Raw genomic sequence first — 19957 nt, 5'->3', positions numbered from 1 at the left:
AAACACAGCAGACCAAGTCTCATTGGAACAAGCCAATTTTCTTGTTCCTTCACATTTTGAAGTAAGTGCAGTGTCAAGAAATGCGCTTAGCGTATTGCATGAAGCCACGGTATGGGTGTTAGAAGTTGAAGCCGTCGAAAACGTCTTCAATAAGCTCTGCCATACTCGGTTCACTTTGCTTTTTTTTAATAGGTTAGAATACGGTAGGCACGAATGAACAGTACAGTCTTACTCGATGTCTTCACATGACAGAACAAAGTTTACCAACAACCCTTTGCTAATTTCCTTGAGGGTCGCTTCCGGAAGAAGTTGTATATCTTGCGATATCGCCTCCATTTTTTGATATCCGGCGTCGCCCGAAGCGCTAGACCCTGCTTGAAGATCCATTGCGTTATCGGGTCCGTAAACCCCGAGCAATGGAAAATCCGGCGGCAAGGATTTTATTTTAAATTTCTCTAAAAAAAAAAAGAATTGCTATCCAGATGCCCGCCCCCCGCGCTGGGGAATCACTTTTCGTGGATTTTCGAGGCGGGTCCACCCAAAGCGGTTAGCGTCGGCCAAAGCTTTTCCCGACACCGGAGAACTGCCCGTGATTACTCGTGACTCGGCCCGTCACGGGGTTGAAGTTTTTGTTCTGGTTCCTTCGAATTTCCAGACTCGCGACGAAGACCAGCAGCGCCAGAGTGGCATACCAACCGTTGTTCATTTCCTCCCGTGTTTTATTACCTTCTTAATTGTATTCATTTTAATAAAAGTACTTCTTTCCAAAATGTCTTTCTGGGACTCACTCAGCGGCCGCAAACAGTCCAAAGGACCCGAATTCGACCCTTCCACCGCGCAAGATGCTACGTCGTTCCTGTCGGAGGTCGCCATCCCTGATCCTACCTCGCTCCACCCCTTGGCTGGCCTGAATCAGGATACCCTCGATTATATCACCCTCGAAGACTCCGCCCTTGATGAAACACCTGGCTCGCGATCACTTTTGCCATCCCGTGGATGGTCCGATGATCTGTGTTATGGAGCCGGAACAACGTACCTTGCTGGTTTGACTGTTGGAGGAGCATGGGGTCTTGCTGAAGGCATGAAGAAGGTGCCTGTGACAGCACCCCCCAAGATTCGCCTCAACGGTGTCCTGAACGCTATCACAAGGAGAGGTCCTTTCCTCGGAAACTCCGCCGGTGTGGTGGCAATGGTATATAACGGCTTTAACTCGGGAATTGGATATGTGCGAGGAAAGCATGACTCTGCCAACAGTATTGCTGCGGGTGCCCTAAGTGGTATGCTCTTCAAGAGCACCAGGGGTCTCAAGCCCATGATGATCTCTGGCGGTATTGTGGCTTCTATTGCAGGAGGCTGGGCTGTATGTGAACTCCGTTCATTCCCTAAAGTTGGAAGCTTCGCTAACTCGATCATAGCTTGTGCGCAAGACCTTCCTGTAGATGCCGCTCATTCCGTTTCGTTGTATTCTAGCACTCGAACCGAGTCGACCTCCATTCGCCAACAGTTGTCCGAAATGATTGTCCATTATGGGTTTGTTTCAGCAAAGCGGGAGGGTGTTGTTATTTAATTTTTTTTTGGTCCACGCTGTATTAGAACGACTTTTCTTGTTATTCCTCGAATCTCTTCCCTCCGGCGCTCGAAGCATTTGCATTATCCATGGTTGGGACCGGCATGGTAATGGGTCTGAACTTTCCTGTACATATAGCGGTCCCCTGCTTTTATGGGTTCTTGATGGCGAAATGCAGGTTTTATTTCGTCCTGTCTGGTGATCTTAATTCTTTAGGAACTCACAATGAAAGACTTGATGCCAAACGAATCATTCCCTTCCGGATCTGTCGCTGTCTTTGATGCTAGCACTACAATGAACAATCCCCACTTTGCGCGTCTTCCCTGGACTTCCGGTGCAGTTTGATTGAAAAGGCACGACATCCGGGTACTCTTCGATGCCGCACCGGCAGAGTGTGTCGTGTGGCGCTTCACAGCCGGTGGTCATGTGACCATTCCGATTCAAGCAGCATCAAGAATTTTCGGTCGATTGAATCCCCATTGGTGGGAGATACACGCGATGGTATCGCAACGCATATTGCGCAGTTTCCAACCCTTGTTATGCCGCGGAGCCGATCAGGTGCTAACACATGGAGTCATGTTCACTGCCACTCTACTGATAGCGGAGAAACCAACCAACCCCCAGGTTACATAAGGGTGACATTGCTAATCCAAGCGATGCGGGATTTGGAAGTCTAATGGCGATCTGCACGACCATGGTCGGATTTTCCCCGATCTGTATGGATCCAGCAGTGAGCTCAACCAATCTCTCAAACATTGCTCTTGTTAGTGCCGTGCGGGGTCGCGGAGTCCAAGCTCCTCAATCATTGAGATAAGCGTTTAACGCCAGTATTATCAACATGCTTCCACTCTGGGAAGAGTGAAATGATGGCAGTCACCGAATCTTTCCAGAACAATCACGGTTGGTTTGTTATCTGTCAGATAGCAATGTCCCAAAATACAAATCAGATAGAGTCCGACAAAGTCCGGTTATTTCTATTCTCTACTAGTAATAATCGCCCATGTATACTAGAGATATGATTGAGCCCCCGCCTCTCTTCTGCTGTGAAACGTCACTCCACGCGAAGATCACTAGAACAAGTCTAGGGTGACTTCTATTGATTAATTGTAACCTTCCTTCTCTGCCGATATATCCAAGCGAAGTGTTGATAGTAACAGTGCACCATGTTACATGGTTTAGATGCTACCAAACTTACAACCCGGACCTTAAATAGCGAAGAAAATCATGGAGGCGTCTTTAAACTTACTACTTTCACGATCTCCACTCAAAACGCATATCTGTATTGTCCAGCAATATGTTTTGGGGCCAACTTGTTAATATAGGTCTTTTCCTCTCTCTTTCTATAGGAGGTACGAGCCACAAATCTATATTATGACAACGTCTCACAGACAGCAGGGTACACCCGACTGGTGACTATACCAACTACCCCGTTCACTGGAACGAACGACACCTATTCCCTGACTCAACTCACCGGTATTGTGGTTGATGCGCGCTATGCCGATGCCGTAGATAACGATGGCGCAACCCAAATCCCACCTACATTGCAACAATTCGCCGAAACTTTCCAGAAAGACCTCCAATCCACGGTAGGGATTAATATACCACTCACATCCAGCAAGACGGCCGTAGCCAACTCAATCTTCTTTACGCTTACCAATGAGACTGGATTCCATGACGCTGCCGGGAGATATACCTCAGAAGCATACACGCTAACAATAAATGAAAATGGTGTGAAAATCTCTGGAGCCAGTCCACTGGGGGCTTGGTGGGGATCGCGGTCGTTGATTCAGGAGGCGGTTGTCAGTGGCCACACTCTTCCCCAAGGAACGGCGGTGGATGCGCCTGGGTGGGCCAACAGAGGTGTCATGGTATGTAACTTGCTTGCCAAACTACTCCATTGCGTCGTTACATACCTTAACTAAGACCTGTTCAGTTGGATGCTGGGCGCCACTTTTACCCCCCTGAATTTCTGATCGAAATGTGCGCGTTCCTGTCCTTTTTCAAACAGAATGTATTTCACGTGCATCTGAGCGACAATCTCTACAACAACGTAGATCGATATTCCGCTCAACAGTCGATGGATCTGTATGCAGCATTCCGCCTATGGTCGGATGATCCTGCGGTAGCTGGTCTCAATAAACGCGCCAATGAATCTTATACTAAGGAACAATTTGACAATGTCCAACAACAGTGTGCTCGACGAGGTGTCACTATTATCCCTGAAATTGAAGCCCCAGGTCATGCACTGGTCATCTCCCAATGGCGTCCTGAGCTGGCGCTTGACGATCTCAGCATGCTCAACATTACTCATCCAAACACTATTCCTACTATGAAGGCCATTTGGAAGACCTTCCTGCCGTGGTTCCACAGCAAAACAGTTCACATAGGTGCAGACGAATATGACACAGATCTTGTGACTGACTATACATCCTTTGTTAATACTATGCGTGACTATATCTCCAGAGAATCAGGCAAGAGCACGAGGGTCTGGGGCACCTTCACCCCATCGCAGGGTGCCAATGTGTCCACGGATGTTTCCATCCAGCATTGGGAGTTCTTTGAGGATAACCCTTACTTCGACTACATCAAGAATGGATATAGCGTGCTCAATTCGGACGATGCGTTTTACATTGTGGGCAAGTGGTCCGGTAGCTACCCATCCACGCTGAACAAGACTCGTGTGTTCCATGGAAATCCCGCCGGCGGGGCGTATGCTCCCAACGTCTTCGACACCAAGAATGCCACCAACAATCCTCCTCGAAATGATCCACACGTGCTTGGTCACATCGCAGCTCTGTGGAACGATTATGGCCCGAATTCCACTACGGTTCTTGAAACATATTATTCGTGGAGGGATACACTTCCAGCCTTGGCCGACAAACAATGGGGTGGAAACATCCTAGAGGAGGAATATGATGCAGTGTTCGACAAGATTCACGCCGCAGTCCCTGGACAGAACCTGGATCGCCGAGTGACGAGCCACACTGATACCATACTACATTACAAATTCGATAGCGACACCGACACCGTCATTGATCATTCAGGAAACGGCTATGATGGAGTCATGCGGGGATGCCACGTCCAAAACTCTGCTCTCGTACTTTCCAACGGCTGCTATGTGGACACCCCGCTAGGTAGCAAAGGGAGAGACTACACTTTATCATTCTGGGTGAACCCCACGTCACGGAACCCCGGCACCCTCTTTGCCGGACCTGACTCCATCCTTCTAAGTGGAAATGGGTCGATTAGCAATATGACCCTGATAAGCGGTGGAAACCCATATTCGCTAAACTATAGTCTTCCCCTGGATACGTGGACTCAAGTGCATTTGGTTGGAAAGGGCAATCAGACTCTGCTTAGTGTCTCCGACTCAAGTGCGGAATCCGCAACGATGGAGTTTCTTGCGCGCCTAGGGATCAATGGTGAAAGCCAGGTTTGGGCACCCATTGCAATCGAAGCCCCACTGGCACGGATTGGGGAAGGCTTCAATGGGATGATGAAGGAGGTTGTTCTACGAGGGAGTGCTGAGTAAAAGGGGTCGTGAACCTGCTTCCATGGACTAGGTAGCATGGGGCATGGTTTCCAATATAATACCTCGAGTTCTCGATTATAGAACAGCAATTATATACTGGTCCGGTAGAATCTAAGATATACACTGTCATGTTGAATAATCTTACAATAAACCACAATAACCACAACAAACAAGATAATAGCACCAAAAAAGCACACCGAATCCCGCACTAAAGAACCACAGGCAAAGTCGACCTGGCTCTTCACCCCTATTCAAGCCCAGCACCCCTTAAAATCAATCTAGAGATGTGTCTAAACCAGCAGGCCAGCAGTACATCCAAACAGCAAGAGTGCAAGTACACCAATCGACTTCTTCGCCCCAGCAGCATTGGTAGTAGAAGTCGAACTCGCACCAGTAGAGCTTTTAGTCCCAGTCGCAGTTGAGTCAGCAGCAGAGGCAGTAGCGACGATAGTGCCAGCACCAGTTGTAGGAACGCTACCGGTTGCCGTCGCGTTGGCGTTGGTGTTGCACCACACCTCTCCGGGTTCGGATGCTTTGATGAGACATTCCGCCAGGTCACCGACGTTCTGGCCCTGGGCCAGACAGTAGTAGTCGCAGTCGCTGTAGGAGACGACGGAGGCGGAGGAGCAGCAGCTGCTCATGATTGCGGAGTTGTTTCCCTGCATCGGCATTGCGCAGGCGGCATCTTTGACGGGGATCTCGTAGAGTTTTTGGTGGCAGGTTGAGGTTGCGGAGGCCGCGGTGGTGGTTGCGGTTGATGTAACTGACATTGTGAACCTGGGGAGCGAGTATTTGGTTTCGTATGGATGAATGTTTCAGTAGAGGAATGTGTAAGGTTGCTTATACAATGCTGATGGGGTCAGAGAGGGTCTCTCTGGGTTTTATGGAAGGTATGAGCACCTAAGACCACAAATCCATGGATCTCAGTTGCCTTGGGGCCCGACTCTAAGCCACTGTCGCTAGACCTCTGTTCCTGAATTGTTTCTAATCTAAGTATGCCAAGCACGGATATGCTTGAGGCGAATCACTCTATCAAGTCACCATTGTATAGTGACCAATAGAACATACAGATCGGACTCATAGCCCTTCGCTTGTTTTTCTTGGCTTCAGTCAAGAATAGCCATAGCTGACGCGGCCCTGTTATCGGATAGCATGATACTGCTATAGTTATCTAGGTCACATCGGCTCCGGGGAAGATCAAATTTCAATGTAAGACATGTGGAGCCCAAGAGATCCAGTGATGGGCAGCAGAATTGGGACAGGGCTGTGTCTTTCTCCGAAGTGCTCGGAGATCGAGGTAGCAATGCCGATACACCCTATGGAAGCTGCTTCTTGCCTATTGACTATAGGTTAAGTAGAGCTGCTTACTCAACAGTCTCTGTCGTTTCAGATCTCTCTATTGGTTAATTTGTGGTGGTGCCTTGGACCTATTTTTCAACCTATCACCAAACATCTTAGGGGTTCAACCACGAAGTACTTCCTATAATCCCGAGCCGAGTTCTCGGGATGATCGGGCATGTCGATGTATAGTACAGTATAGCTCAACCGACTTTCCGCTAAGCTTTGCTTAGAGTGCTAAGGCTTAGAAGGCTAAAGTGGGTATATGTCGACGTTTCTATGTCGTGGAGTCCTGTTAGATATTCTTGATCTAAACATGAACTACAATGCCGCTGCGAAAGCGTATTGGGTCCTTGTGGACGAAATCAAGAAGGCGTTACTACAATTCGGGCTCTCACTAGTAACTAGTTAGCAGACCATATAATCCGTTGCCACCACATAGGATATATATAACGCGCAATATGGAACAGACTGTGGGACTATGTGGGTGGATGTGGGTTTTGTGGGGAGGCGGATAAAGACTATTCAGATCACAGTTGGTTGAACGTTGGGCCATCATATAGCAAGAAAGACATGGGAAACAAAATGAATGTATATGTAGGGACAGTTCAAGGGAAGGAGGATGATATATATCTTGGGGTTACAAAATAAAGTAAAAAAGTTGAAGCGCAAAAAGCAATGGTCCCAGAGAGGCTCGAACTCTCGACTTCTGAGTTATTAGCTCAGCACTCTAACCGACTGAGTTATGGGACCAATTGATAGAAAACCATTTTTATAATTGAAATTATAAGCCTACTTTGTCTTTATAAAAAACCTCGCCATACTACTACCTAGGGCACGGTGTTTGTTAAGAATACCTCTACCTACACCAAGCATCTCACAATATTTGGCCTTATTAGTATTAATGCGACGGTATCTCTTAGCATAGATATAAGAAGAGCCATTTTCTATTTCGTTACCTACTCGTAATCCACAATGCACCTTCCTCATGTTCCGTGTTCAAGATATATATATAAATGACGCTGTTAACCTAACCTAGCCATACACCAGTCTACCAGGCTAATGTAATATAATAGAATCAGCTGGACCAGGACAATACAACGGCGATGTAAAAGACAGAACACAATAGTTCCAGTCAGGCCAGAACAATGTAACAGTGATGTAAAGGACAGAACACATTAGACCCAGTCAGGCCAGAACAATATAACAGTGATGTAAAGGACAGAACACATTAGACCCAGTCAGGCCAGAACAATATAACAGTGGTGTAAAGGACAGAGAACATTAGAACCAGTCAGACCAGGTCAATATAACAGTGATGTAAAGGACAGAACACATTAGAACCAGTCAGGCCAGAACAATGTAACAGTGATGTAATAAACAGAATACTGTGACAAGAGAATTAGCTGCCCACTGTACCTTCCCACTTCCAGCTCAATCCACTTTACCTTCCCACACTCAACTCCTCGTGTAATCCTCTGAACACACTCAACCCTCACTCCCTTCACAAGAAAATTCCATAAATCCACCATGGCAGCCACCAGTGCAGACCAAATGAACGCAATAACTCGCGCACAGTTTGAGGACGCGATCGCTCGCGCTGTGAATAATCGCAGCCGGATTTACAACAACTCTTTCGCGCTGAGTTTTCGATGGGAGCAAGACAAGACGAATTCCTCTACAGACACCGATCATTTTCAGGCGATCTTGAGCACACTAAATCTCGACCAAGCTGAAGTTGAGATCTTGGCCGAACAGGATCAGACCCCGGGCTGGACACTGAACGATAAAATTCGGTCCATTTTCCGACTCGCAGCAAATGCACCCGGCAAATCCATCGTGCTGATTCACTATGCTGGGCACGGAGAGCTTAGAGGGGAACAGCTCTTTTCTGTCGAAGGCTATCCCGCCGAAGCATAAACCTCCAAAGAATCATCGATAATGTAGTGGCAGGAGATGTCCAGGACTTCGACATCGCAGATACAGACGCTGTCTTTGTTCTAGATTGCTGCTACTCCCATGTGGCAACGCGAGCGTTAAATCCCACAACTCGCGTTGTCGAAATTCTTGCAGCGAGCGATGATCACAATCCAGAGGCCTTTACACCACCACGCAATACCTTAACTGGAAAGTTGCGGGGCGAGATTGCTCGACGCAAGCGAGACGGTCACCACTGTGTGGTACTTTCGGATGTAATGGCGACTATTCGAGGGAATAGCCCGGTTGTAAAGCCAACACATCATGTCAAGTTAGGGGTATCTGTCTGCTTCCCTTTCGCTGGTGTTACATATATTAACCCGAACACAATTGCCCCTTCGCTACGTGCTGTCTTTTCAGTTCGCATCGTCGAAAATATAAACCGGGAACAGCTGAACAGGTTCATTACTTGGATTGAGGCTCTTCCACCTGGGTTCGCTATAGAACTCGAAGGGGTCTACACCACAACCTCGACTCTCCTCATATTCCAGAGTGCATACGCGCTGTTCAAGAATCTTGCTGGATATCCCGGTGTCACCCTTATCTCGGATGTGACAAGCCCGAACCGCCGCAAATATCTCGGCCAAGAGCAGCAACAAGGAGCTCCTTCATCCACTTTGAAGGAGAATGTCCCATATCTCCAGACCTCTAAGCCATGAGAAACATGCATGAGGACTTACGACCTATCTAGGGGGAGGGGCATAGTACTTGCTGTTTACACTACTACCATAACTTTATCCTCCTGTTTAGCTTCGCTGATACGAGGGCCAGTCTCGGCATATCTTTTTCTGTTAGAACGAGCTCTTCTGCAACCCTTTCCAATTTGCTAACAAAGTACTTGCTGTTTACACTACTATATCTTTATTATTTGTTTAGCTTCGCTGATACGAGGGCCAGTCTCGGCATATCTTTTTCTATTAGCAATAGCTCTTCTGCAAGCCTTTCCAATTTGCTAACAAAGTACTTGCTGTTTACACTACCATACCTTTGTCCTGTAAAATAGAGTATACATTTAATCGATGATCTAAAGGGTTTAGCTTACGTAAACCTGTCACTCAACCTCACCATCAGTGCTGGTTTGTCCCAGATGGTAAACGCCTTCTGTCTATTCCACTCGTCACTTGCTGGAGTAAGGGCTATATCGAAATTGAATAGCAATTTAGTCAACATCAAGCGCATCTCCATGTGTGCCAAACTTTGCCAGATGTTAGCGGATCGAGAACAAAACGAGAACCAAACGCACAGAGTATGGGAACCAACTTTTTACCCAGACAGTTTCTGGGCCCCAGGCTGAATGGATGCATCACGTCCTTTCTGTCAGAGTCAAATCTACCGTCGGTCCCCAGCCATCGCTCGGGAATGAATTGCTCTGGGAGTGCGAAGTTCGCTCTATCATGGTATGATGCATAATGATGAGTGGAAACGGTTACCTATATGAAATCAGTTATTGGGTCAAGCAAGATGCATTAGATAGAATATGGATGTACATCTTCTGGAACGAATTGGCCGTCAATGGTAGTGCCGCCCTTAGGGACCAGTCGTGGAAGGCCTCCCGCCACTGGTGGATACAGACGAAGTGATTCTTCAAGGACTGCGTTGAGGTATTTGAGGTTAAAGCATATGGATGATGTGATTTCCTGATCAGTAGCGAACGCGGCACGGATTTCCTTGCAAACTTGGTCCATGACATGCGTATTTTTACAAAGGTAGTAGAGACATCCAGATAGTAGCGACGCTGTCGTTTCACTTCCTGCAATGGTAATGCTGTCTGTGTCAGCCCCGAACGAAAAGTATGGAAATGATCATATGCGCTTACAAGACTGAGTTTTCATGGATTTCGGCTCTGCTCATGAGAGGTTGGTTCTCGATGAATTCTTCCTTATCATCACTGAGCCCATGTTTCAGAATGGCAGACACGAAGTCTGGGCGAGAGGCTCCTTTCTGAAGCCGGCGGTCTGCCTTTTGGGCACAAAGCTTATGGTTTTCCAGCATTTTTTGTTTGAGATATTTTGGCAAGAGTGTCTCTTGCATTCTCCTAAACAGCGCATATTGATTCAATACTCCGAGAAATGTGATACCCTTGACGTTGTTGAACATCAGGGCGATCCATGGATGCAGTTGACTGTCCTTGAGACAGTTGAAGGTCTCTGCAAACATAAGATCGCCGATGATATCGAAAGTGGTGAAGTTGAACCAGCTTTTGAGGTCCTCCTCTGCCCTGTGCATTTCGTTGACATTAGTTCTCTCTCGCAGTCGTTGAATAAAAAGATCGACGTAATGTACGACTATCCCTTCTTGTTCACGTAGACTCCGTTCGGAGAAGGCATGAGACAGCAATCGTCTGTGTCTGGAATGAGCTTCGCTATCAATATACCCGCCAATACTGTTGCTGATTCCGCCCAACGGCGATCCATATAACTTAGGATCCTTTTGAAACTGTGGCTGTCCTCGACGGAACCCGTAAATGTCCTGAAAGCCTTGGGGGCTGTTGAATGAGAGCTCATTGGGACCAATGCGCACAGCAGAGCCGTAACGCCGATGAAGGGCTAGCATTTTCAAATGGCTACGGCCCCCCAACATACTTATCTGACGAGGGATATTGGACACAGCCCAGAGTCTCGGTCCGGGGAATGATGCCAATGGAGAGAGGAATAAGTTATAGACAGCATCGTGTACCAAGTAGCATAGAATCTTATTCACTGTTAGCCCTGTGGCTCTGGATACAAGAGGAAAGATGTAAATTCTTGTAAAAAAGACGTACCAACAAGGATGCAACCACAGCCACCCAACTGCTACCGCCGTATGACTGGTTGAGAGAGTGTGAAAATAACTCAACTGTAAGGGCCATGATCACTATGTTAATGGAATTCGCTGGTTATGTTTGTTTGAATGAATAGATTTTGGATGTTATTGAAGGAATCTCTACTCTTCCGCACACGAAGGCGACATGCTTGCTCCCTTATATCTCCTCCGCTCCCTATAGCTATGGACAAGCCTTTGACTCTGGATTCTGCATTCTAGCGAATTCCGCAATTAACCCAAGCGGCCAGAACGAGGTCTCACCCTCCCTGAAGACTACTGCTATGGTTGAAAAGGTAGTGATTGACATAGTAGACTCATACGCGGACAGCAGCTAACACTTGGCAGCATAGCATGGTGTAGAAGATCTTGTCCTAAGTTGTAACCCATGTAAGCTAAGCCAGGCAGTATGCATCACCATGCCAGCTGTTACCTTACGGATAATTTCTTGACAGGCAGACTTCCAAAGACTTAACGTAGTGTATATCATAATAATGAAGAGGATGTCGGCCATGATTCAAGAATGGCCCGACAATTTACAACTATCATTATGCCCGTACATGTATTCGTATTGTTGGCGTAATGGAGACGGTCGACGGACAGCATCCATGATGCAGGATTGGACGCCTACCACGATATGAGTGAGAGATACTAACCAGTCGCTACAACATTAATATGGAAGCTATTTCCAGAGTGCAACTAAGCCGGCACTAATGCACCTCTCCAGAGTTTCCGATACTCATAACTGTGGCTACCTGAGTTGACCAGCGCATTGTGGGCTAGATGAGGGGTAATCATGGCGGTTAGAGCCTTCATGAATGAAATATGACCAACACTTGCAGAATTCATGCATAGCTTGATGTCCCAACCGCACCACAATGCTTGTGTGTGTTCAAGTTGGCATCTGGAATCATGCCACCCACCATGGCTGGACATGCTTGGTTTTAGCGGTGGTTGTAACTGCTAAACCTTCTTATAACACACATTTACTCAAGCTTTGTATTCCTATAGATGACTCTGTAAGTATATCTAAATGCTGCTCTGAAGAAACTCCGGAGACATGTTGCATCGCCTCGACAAGGTGTGTGGGGCTCAAGCTGTCAACCCGTTGATGGAACAGTACTACTGCATGATATGAGGGGCATAGCATGCACCATTGCCGAGGACTACCAATCAGAGAATTGTTAATAAGGTATTCTGACCATTGCTGCAGTACTACGGATACCCTCTGAATCATGCTGTGTCAAAAGCACCGTTCTTCCTGATTCATTCAGGCATGTCCATGCTAATAGATAACTTTTAACGTACTCAACAAGTGAAACACACATTGTATTGAGTATCAACAGGAAACAAAAAATACCAATAATTCTAAAAGTATGCCAGATGAAAAGTGACCATGCGATGGCAAGGCCAACAGAAAAGAATAAATATTGTGGCCGACGGTAGAGTTGTCTCAGCAGATTGGTTAAGATCATACAGAAATACTACAAGGCCCCGGTACAGGTAAAAGAGAATTATCCTGACAGACACGGCTCTATCCACGAGAAATGGACCATCTGTTCTGTGTCTAGAACCGATCGTCTGCCCACCATGACGTGGTCATTTGCCAAGAAGGTAGAAGGTCTGAGGGGTCAACTTCACCACTGGGTGTACGGTCAAATTGACTCATACTGCAGATTCTCCTCCCAAGAAGGAAAGGCAGCGAGAGTCACACTAAATAAATTCTCGCTGAGGGACCTGGATGCGAGGGCTACCACAAATGATCGACAAACACATCGTCTTACTCCTAGGAAAAGTTTCCCTTGTGATCTTGGATGGGGTACAATAAGATAGTATGACTTTAGTTGGACGACCTCGGCCATCAGCCATATTATTTAAGTGGGCAGCCTTATTTGTAGTCTCCTCACACCTCCTTTGGTGGTATACATAGGCCCTTAGTAGCAGCTACTTCGTCTGATGGCCAATCGCAGCCTTCATAGTATGAACCCGGCGAGATCAACAATGAGCTAGACCCGAGTCTAATGACAAGGTTCTGTGTTGCAAGTCCCACTCTTGGTGATGGCGCTCACATTTTTTCTCCCCATCACTGGTCTGGTCCAAATTTGGAACGGCTAATGTCCAACCGGTTCAACTTCAGAGCCCATCACTTTCGGGCCAATCGATACCGCTCATGCAGTCTATGCACACAGTGAATTTACGACATTCCAGGGAAGCACCTCTGATCCCATCTGTCCATATAAATCGTCTGTTACATCGGACTGGAAGATCACTCGTAAGGTTGCTCGGAAATTGTCGCGGCAGTAGTAGGCATGACCTAAATCTGCATTAGTGCAGGCTTACTGGAACGCGATGCGTTGGTTCTCACGTTCTACCCGTAACAAGTCACAGCCAATGTGCCTATTAGACTGAAAAGCTATAACCAGGAACCCCTTGTTTCGCAGGTTTAACCTTAATCGAATGCTGCCTGAGCTGTTAAAAGTGCATAGATACTATGAATTGGGAAACAAGACATTATTCTACCAGGACAAACTCTAAAAAGAGGGGGAAAAAGGCTAGAAACCGAGATTTGTAGAAATTACATACTCTGCTGTTGCAGAATCAAGTTGCATAGTGCATCTTATTGCACGACGATATACTCCTAGCTCATCAGGGCCCGGGCCGGGCCCTGTGCTCATTACCACTTTGAGTAAGGTGCTGCACCTGGATACAAAGGAGCCAAACGTTGGGGGCAATCTACCAATCACATCTCCCTTGTGCCTTATAGTTCGGGTGTTTGCGCGTGACACGAATATGCCTTATTCAGACTTCATCGCAGAATTATCGCTTTAGGGGTGGATGTATGTATATATTCGAGTTTATACACTGTACAGTACCATACCCTTGGCGAACTTCGGATCCTCGGATCGTATTGGCTCAGGCAATATATTAGCTGTCGTATTGATGGTTTGCACGGCATTGTCCGGGTTAATGTTTTCTGCAAGGTAACTGCCGGATTTGGACAATTGTTGATAATCGAGGTCCACGCCTCAACTTGAGCCTCAACATTCCTAGGTGCAATATACAAATGTCTGATTTGTAGCCTCTGTACCTATAATGGAATGATTGATCGTCGTCTTTCATTTATCTACTCGATAAAAAAGCCTTTAGAGCTTATTCAGGCCTATGGCATGGCGTTCCATATCTGATCACGCGACAAGGCTAACAAGATCTAGGCTAGTGTGGAATTTAGCTACAGCGATTAGGATCGTAAGCTAGCGTTTTTGTCCTCACATTCCAGTCCATAAGTTGGGTCTGGTCCATTCTTGAATTATTTGGAATCATAAGCTTTGAGGCGAGGTTAGCGATCCTATTGTTGAACATGCTCACTCCCTCCTGAAAATAGCTTTGTATGGAATGTGATTGCTAAATGAGCAGGGGTGGTAAGGTTTATCGTTTTCGAGGACAAAGTGATAGTGTCGTTCGCGAAGGATCAAACCTGCATTCAGCTTCCGTATCTGGAATCACTAGTATGCAACGTAATACAGTAACATCAGCATTGACCCTGAAACGTTTCCAGCACCGGCTTGAACGGAGATTTCCTCTGCAGACAAAGTACTGCAACAGTAGCAGAAGGTGGGTGCTACGGTATCAGGGCTAGTATGAAAATTTTCATCAGTCCCAGTCTAAGGGTTAGTGGCCCCTTCGGATACTCATAAGCGGCCACGCGGCTGTCGGTGGAGGGCCTGAAATTCTGAATATACGACGATGAAAACCGTTAGGGCTGATACCCTGAGTCTGGGTCAGTTGGGTCCGGCATCCAAGTGACCCATCGAGCTTTTGCTTAGCAACGCAATGCGTAGTGGGACCTATAATTACCCGGAAATGAGACATCTGTCGAACTAACGTGGTCTGGACCGAGAACCGAGCGAAGAAAGCCCGGTGAATATTTCTGCGAGGCCATTAGCAAGTATTTATCCTTCCAAGATCCAGGGATATTGGTCTCATAAAATGACGAGATTGTGATCCACGTCATTCGCGGAATCTACAGAGTAGCATCATTGGCAGATCTGCAATCGATTTTGAGTCAGCAACAGAGGTGTGGAGCAGATAATCATAGCATTGACCAACCGGAACCAGGCAACCAGGCATGCCTGCCAAGAAAACGCTCTCCAGCCATTCATTTGAAAGAAATGCGCCCGTAGGCCCGAAATGCTGGGTCAACGGGGCCTTTTCAATAGCTCGTTGTCTTGGCGATCGTCGAACGATCCCTGTTTCAATTTTTCCCGTGACGAATCACAGATCTGAAGGACCAAGAAGCAAACTTGGTGAGTATCAAACAGCTTACGTAGACTTTGGGGGCAGTCGTCGATCACGAAGTAAGTAACCGAGGATAACCCTTCACAATTTCAGAGAAATCGGATTCAGGGTACTCCGTACAATCGACGGAGTTAAATTTGCCCCCTCAAGCGGGCTAACGCAGACACTAATGTAGTGTGGCCGATGATGTGCACTGTGCGTCAAATCAACTCGACAGATGATAAATAACGACTCGTTACGTCGAAAATGGGTCGGAGATTTGAAACCATGGAATGCGGTTTGACCCGAAATTTCGGCATGGGGTCGAGTCCCATCGACCATTGGGAAATAGGAATGCATGAAGCGAGAACATCTGGTCGCTCGCACCTGCAATTGGGGTTGTTTTAGTGTTAGTATTTCACGAAGAACCACTTTCCCGGTCTCTGAGACCTAATACGGCTTAGTTTCACTTAATTCAAGCTTAGCCTGGAAAGGACTGGGTCACTCGTGATCCATGGATCATTTGCCATTCAACGAATGTCATTGCGGGTTTTTTGCTTTTTCCAATCACCTGGGTGTCCGAAACAGGGCACGTTGCCCGTTTGGGATTTCTTGCAGCTCGCTGGTTCCCCAATTGGGAAATAGGTATCTGCGTAGTAAGTACTACTATTAGTCCTCCTAAGCTCTTGGGTTTGTTGAGAGGCAAGGATAGACAATAGCGCCGTTAGAATTGAATGATAAATAAACGTTCTTTTGTGTAGCGCAGTATACTGGTGAATAGGTTGCCCGATCTAGAGGATATGCAAGGCACCACCACTTAAATCAGGCCAAAGAAAGAAGGAAAAACTCATCATCATTTAAATGAATAGATCAATAATACCCAGTATGTGTATTAAAAACAAAGAAAAAAAGAAAGAAAGAAAGAAAGAAGAAAATCTAAAGAGTGGGTCCTGCCAAAAAGTCTCCTGTCAGCCATGATCCATCACATCCAGCCACTGACTTCAGTGTGCCTCAATTAATTGTTGCATACCCCCCTGTACTCCGAACCCTTCCCACGATCCCCGATTAGACTAAGCCTCATGAAGCTTCCATTTCTAGGACGGCCCTGAATTCGAGAGGAACACTACCAAAAAGAACTGAGACGATCTTGATATGGAAAGGAACAGTGGTTCCTCTTTTGGTCTTCCCGCCAACGGCATTACTGGATGCGGGGTAGCGTTAACTGTTGAGTCCTTCACCTCGTGGCCACTAATCCTAAAACAGAGCGGCCATCAGCTGACCCCGCGTGGGTTTTTTTCCTGTAGCGTCATCCAAAGGAGCAGCGCAGCAGCGAAACTTAACGCTTTGCATGGATACTGCCCGGGAGGAAGTGGATTTAGCCCTTGGGGAAGAATAACCATCCCGTCCCCGACCCTAGTTTTGCCTCCTCTTACTCCCCAATTAAAAAAAAAGAAAGGAACCCCCAATTTCCTTTACCTTTTCACCATTATCTTATCTTTCTCCTCTTTGGAATCTCCTCTTCTTCCCTTTTCTATCCTCGCCACTTCCCTCCCCCATCCCAGATGCTTTGATAACACAACCTATTAATTACTATTCACTTCCGGTTTCGACCAGAATTCTAGGCCTGAGGGCCTTTTGCACACCAAGTCCAGCCTGGTCTACTTAGAGTTTAACCAGAGGGACCTTTTCGGTAGCGGTTACCCGCCTAGTTTGAGTGACAACTGCGCTTTGGGTCCACTTTGCGCCGCGACAGCAGTACCCTTCCGGTAAAAAGAGCCATTGGGATATCGCAGCACTCAACCCTCTGACTCGTTCGATGATTTCCCCGGATTCTTCTCAACCGACCGATAGGTCAGCATTGTTTGCCAAACAACCTATTCTGTTACACGAAGCCTCCGCTGCAACGGCATCGAGTAACAATGAAATTTCTTCGGTGCCTTCGGTGGGCTCTGGAGAAGAGGGCGTCTGCTCTCCACTCTCCTTGAATGGAGAATTCTCACCGAGTATAAAGGATGAAATGATTTACCAATGTCACCCCGGGGCTCCACAGCCGCTTCCGTCGCTTCAGATACGAACGGATCTGCCGTGCACAGCGCAACTGAGCCCGTCGAAAGAATCTGACCCTTTCATGCATCACAGCCTCTCGTCAAGCAGCCTTCCGCGAAGAACATCGAGTTTGCGTGGTTTTCTCGAAAGGCCTTCCTCTGGAGGAGGTTCTCTGTCTCCAGCATCGTTACTGTCGTCGCCACAGCTGATGGCCATGGGAGATATCACTCCCTTGCCTTCGCCGATCGGTGGCGTCTCGCCATGGAAAATACCGCGTCGCAATTCACAATCGTTATCTCGGACCCCATCACTCCTCTCGCGCAACGGCTCGAGCCTAAGTTTGCGTTTAAGTGACTCATCTCAAGTGCTGGGGCCCTCGGAATGTCGATCGCGCAGCAAGCAGCGTGGCATGGCGGAGATGTTGGGTGCTGACAAGCATCTAGAGACACCCAGCAAGGCACGCCCTGATGGAGCTCCGAAGCATGCTCGTAACCGTAGCCTTAGTGAGTATGTCCCTCCGACCAAGGCCATTCCGATCAAGCCGCGTCCAATTGCAGTTTCGGGATCGGCCGTACCTCAAGGAATCTTTCATCGTCAAGTACCGACTCGAAATCAAACAACATGCACCGGGAACAACACCTGGCAGTTCATCGCGGCATCGCGTTACCCGCAGTCCGTCCTCCGACGCCGCCAAGAAGTAGTCGCAGTACATCTGATGGTGATGTGGAGCCCGTCATTCTCAGCCCACAATCCATGGATGGCTCGGATGAAATATACTCGGTACGTTCTGTTCGGTCCCAGCAGCCGCGTAAGTATCGCAAACTGCGCGAGCTCGGACAGGGCACATTCAGCCAAGTATGTCTAGCAGTGCGTATGGAACTGCGGGATATGGAATCTGGTTACAGTTCGAGTCTCCAAGGGGTAAATGCCGCTACGCAAAAGCTTGTCGCTGTTAAGGTCATTGAGCATGGCCCGGCGGGTGGAGCGGATGAGGAACGATTGGAGGTATCGCTCAAGCGGGAAGTGGATATCTTGAAGTCGGTCAACCATCCTTCTCTTGTGCAACTGAAAGCGTTTGGAAGCGACGAAAAGCGCGCTCTTTTGGTCTTAGACTACTGCCCGGGAGGTGACCTGTTCGACGTTGCCACCTCTGGACCGAGACCCATGAGCTCCGAGCTGATTCGGCGGATCTTCTCTGAGTTGGTCGCTGCCGTACGCTACCTGCACGCCAACTTCATAGTCCATCGGGACATTAAACTTGAGAGTAAGAGACTCCACCATGGCCTGGACTGACCATAGTGCTTACGAATCGGACCAACTATAGATGTCCTAGTTACTCTCCCTCCTGCTGCTATGGATGAGATAACTGATTGGCGTACATACGATCGTGCGGTCGTTACCCTTACCGACCTGGGCCTATCCAGACGAATCCCACAACCTCCGGAGAGCCCGCTCCTCCACACCCGATGTGGAAGCGAGGATTATGCCGCTCCGGAAATTCTGATGGGCCAACCCTATGATGGGCGGTCCACTGATGGCTGGGCCCTTGGCGTCTTGCTCTATGCGATGATGGAAAACAGATTACCGTTCGATGCTTTGCCGGGTACTCGAGGCGACCCGGCAAAACTCCGTGCTCGTACCCCACACCGTATTGCGCGATGTGAGTGGTCATGGTATCGGTATGCCGACAATGACGGTGAATGGGATCCCCAGAAGGGAAAAGATCTAGAGGGGGCCCGTGAGTGCGTTGAAGGGCTCCTAAAGCGGAATACAAAACGCAAAAGCTTGGATGAGATCGCATCCATCGAGTGGGTTGCGAAAGCGATCGACGTACCGAGTGGGTTGAAGAGAGGTGACAAAGAGGTACCATAGAGCCGGTCTCTTGGTTTATATTCCACCACTCTTGCTGCCGGTTTTCTGTATTGCCTTGCTACGTGATACAGAGATGGGCATCAGGGTGATGCATTGATAGTGTTCCTGTATCTGTCTCTCTTTTCTCTTCTTTTTCTTTACTCTTTTTTTCTCCCCCTCTCCTTTCTTTTCTGTATCTTCTTTCCTCTTTTCTTTCTGCCTGACTTCTATCTTCCCACCTTTCTCTTCTTTTCTTCCTCTCCATAACCTTTTCTCATTCCATTCGCTTGTCTTGGCTAGCCCAAAGGACCGGTATACCCTTAGAACTGTTTTTCCTTCTTCCTAACCACTTTTATCTATATTCGCGTTCTTTTTATTCTTTTTATTTCTATTTTTACGGATATACAATACTCATGACAAGACCGCAAGCAAAAAGGGTGGTAGAAGACAACAATTGCAGGTTCTAGATGGCTTCAAAAAAAAGAGTTTAAGTGTATAATAATTAATTATAAACGCAATACAAAGCATTTGTGCAGATGATTAGAGGTGCATTGTTGCCACCGTCGTTTATT

The 19957-nt window shown here is 47.5% G+C and overlaps 6 protein-coding genes across 6 annotated transcripts; 4 read left to right on the top strand and 2 right to left on the bottom strand.

Annotated features, from left to right (window-relative positions):
- Positions 1–769: 769 nt before the first annotated feature.
- Positions 770–1439, top strand: ABOM_000162 (protein transporter TIM23; the record flags this gene model as incomplete). The annotated part of the gene is made up of 2 exons (XM_022527292.1): positions 770–1360; positions 1416–1439. 2 exons carry the CDS (start codon positions 770–772, stop codon positions 1437–1439), a joined length of 615 nt encoding a protein of 204 aa, XP_022395034.1.
- Positions 1440–2861: 1422 nt separating this feature from the next.
- On the top strand, positions 2862–5099 carry ABOM_000161 (beta-hexosaminidase; the record flags this gene model as incomplete). The annotated part of the gene is made up of 3 exons (XM_022527291.1): positions 2862–2916; positions 2963–3435; positions 3501–5099. The coding sequence occupies 3 exons, from the start codon at positions 2862–2864 to the stop codon at positions 5097–5099; spliced, it is 2127 nt and encodes a 708-aa protein (XP_022395033.1).
- A 290-nt stretch (positions 5100–5389) lies between these two features.
- ABOM_000160 (uncharacterized protein) lies at positions 5390–5869 on the bottom strand (the record flags this gene model as incomplete). Its single annotated transcript, XM_022527290.1, has 1 exon — positions 5390–5869. The coding sequence occupies one exon, from the start codon at positions 5867–5869 to the stop codon at positions 5390–5392; it is 480 nt and encodes a 159-aa protein (XP_022395032.1).
- A 2098-nt stretch (positions 5870–7967) lies between these two features.
- ABOM_000159 (uncharacterized protein) lies at positions 7968–9073 on the top strand (the record flags this gene model as incomplete). Its single annotated transcript, XM_022527289.1, has 2 exons — positions 7968–8233; positions 8338–9073. 2 exons carry the CDS (start codon positions 7968–7970, stop codon positions 9071–9073), a joined length of 1002 nt encoding a protein of 333 aa, XP_022394843.1.
- A 379-nt stretch (positions 9074–9452) lies between these two features.
- ABOM_000158 (cytochrome P450) lies at positions 9453–11156 on the bottom strand (the record flags this gene model as incomplete). Its single annotated transcript, XM_022527288.1, has 4 exons — positions 9453–9609; positions 9675–9844; positions 9902–10178; positions 10231–11156. Coding segments are annotated over 4 exons (1530 nt in total), but the record flags the coding sequence as incomplete, so codon positions are not given.
- A 6360-nt stretch (positions 11157–17516) lies between these two features.
- On the top strand, positions 17517–19406 carry ABOM_000157 (putative protein kinase; the record flags this gene model as incomplete). The annotated part of the gene is made up of 5 exons (XM_022527287.1): positions 17517–17573; positions 17628–17872; positions 17931–18041; positions 18092–18798; positions 18859–19406. 5 exons carry the CDS (start codon positions 17517–17519, stop codon positions 19404–19406), a joined length of 1668 nt encoding a protein of 555 aa, XP_022394837.1.
- Positions 19407–19957: the final 551 nt, after the last annotated feature.

This window comes from Aspergillus bombycis (genome assembly GCF_001792695.1).
Source record: "Aspergillus bombycis strain NRRL26010 chromosome Unknown contig00001, whole genome shotgun sequence".
Classification (NCBI taxonomy): domain Eukaryota; kingdom Fungi; phylum Ascomycota; class Eurotiomycetes; order Eurotiales; family Aspergillaceae; genus Aspergillus; species Aspergillus bombycis.
The sequence above is the reverse complement of the archived record's forward strand: the minus strand, read 5'-3'. Positions and strand labels throughout refer to the sequence as shown.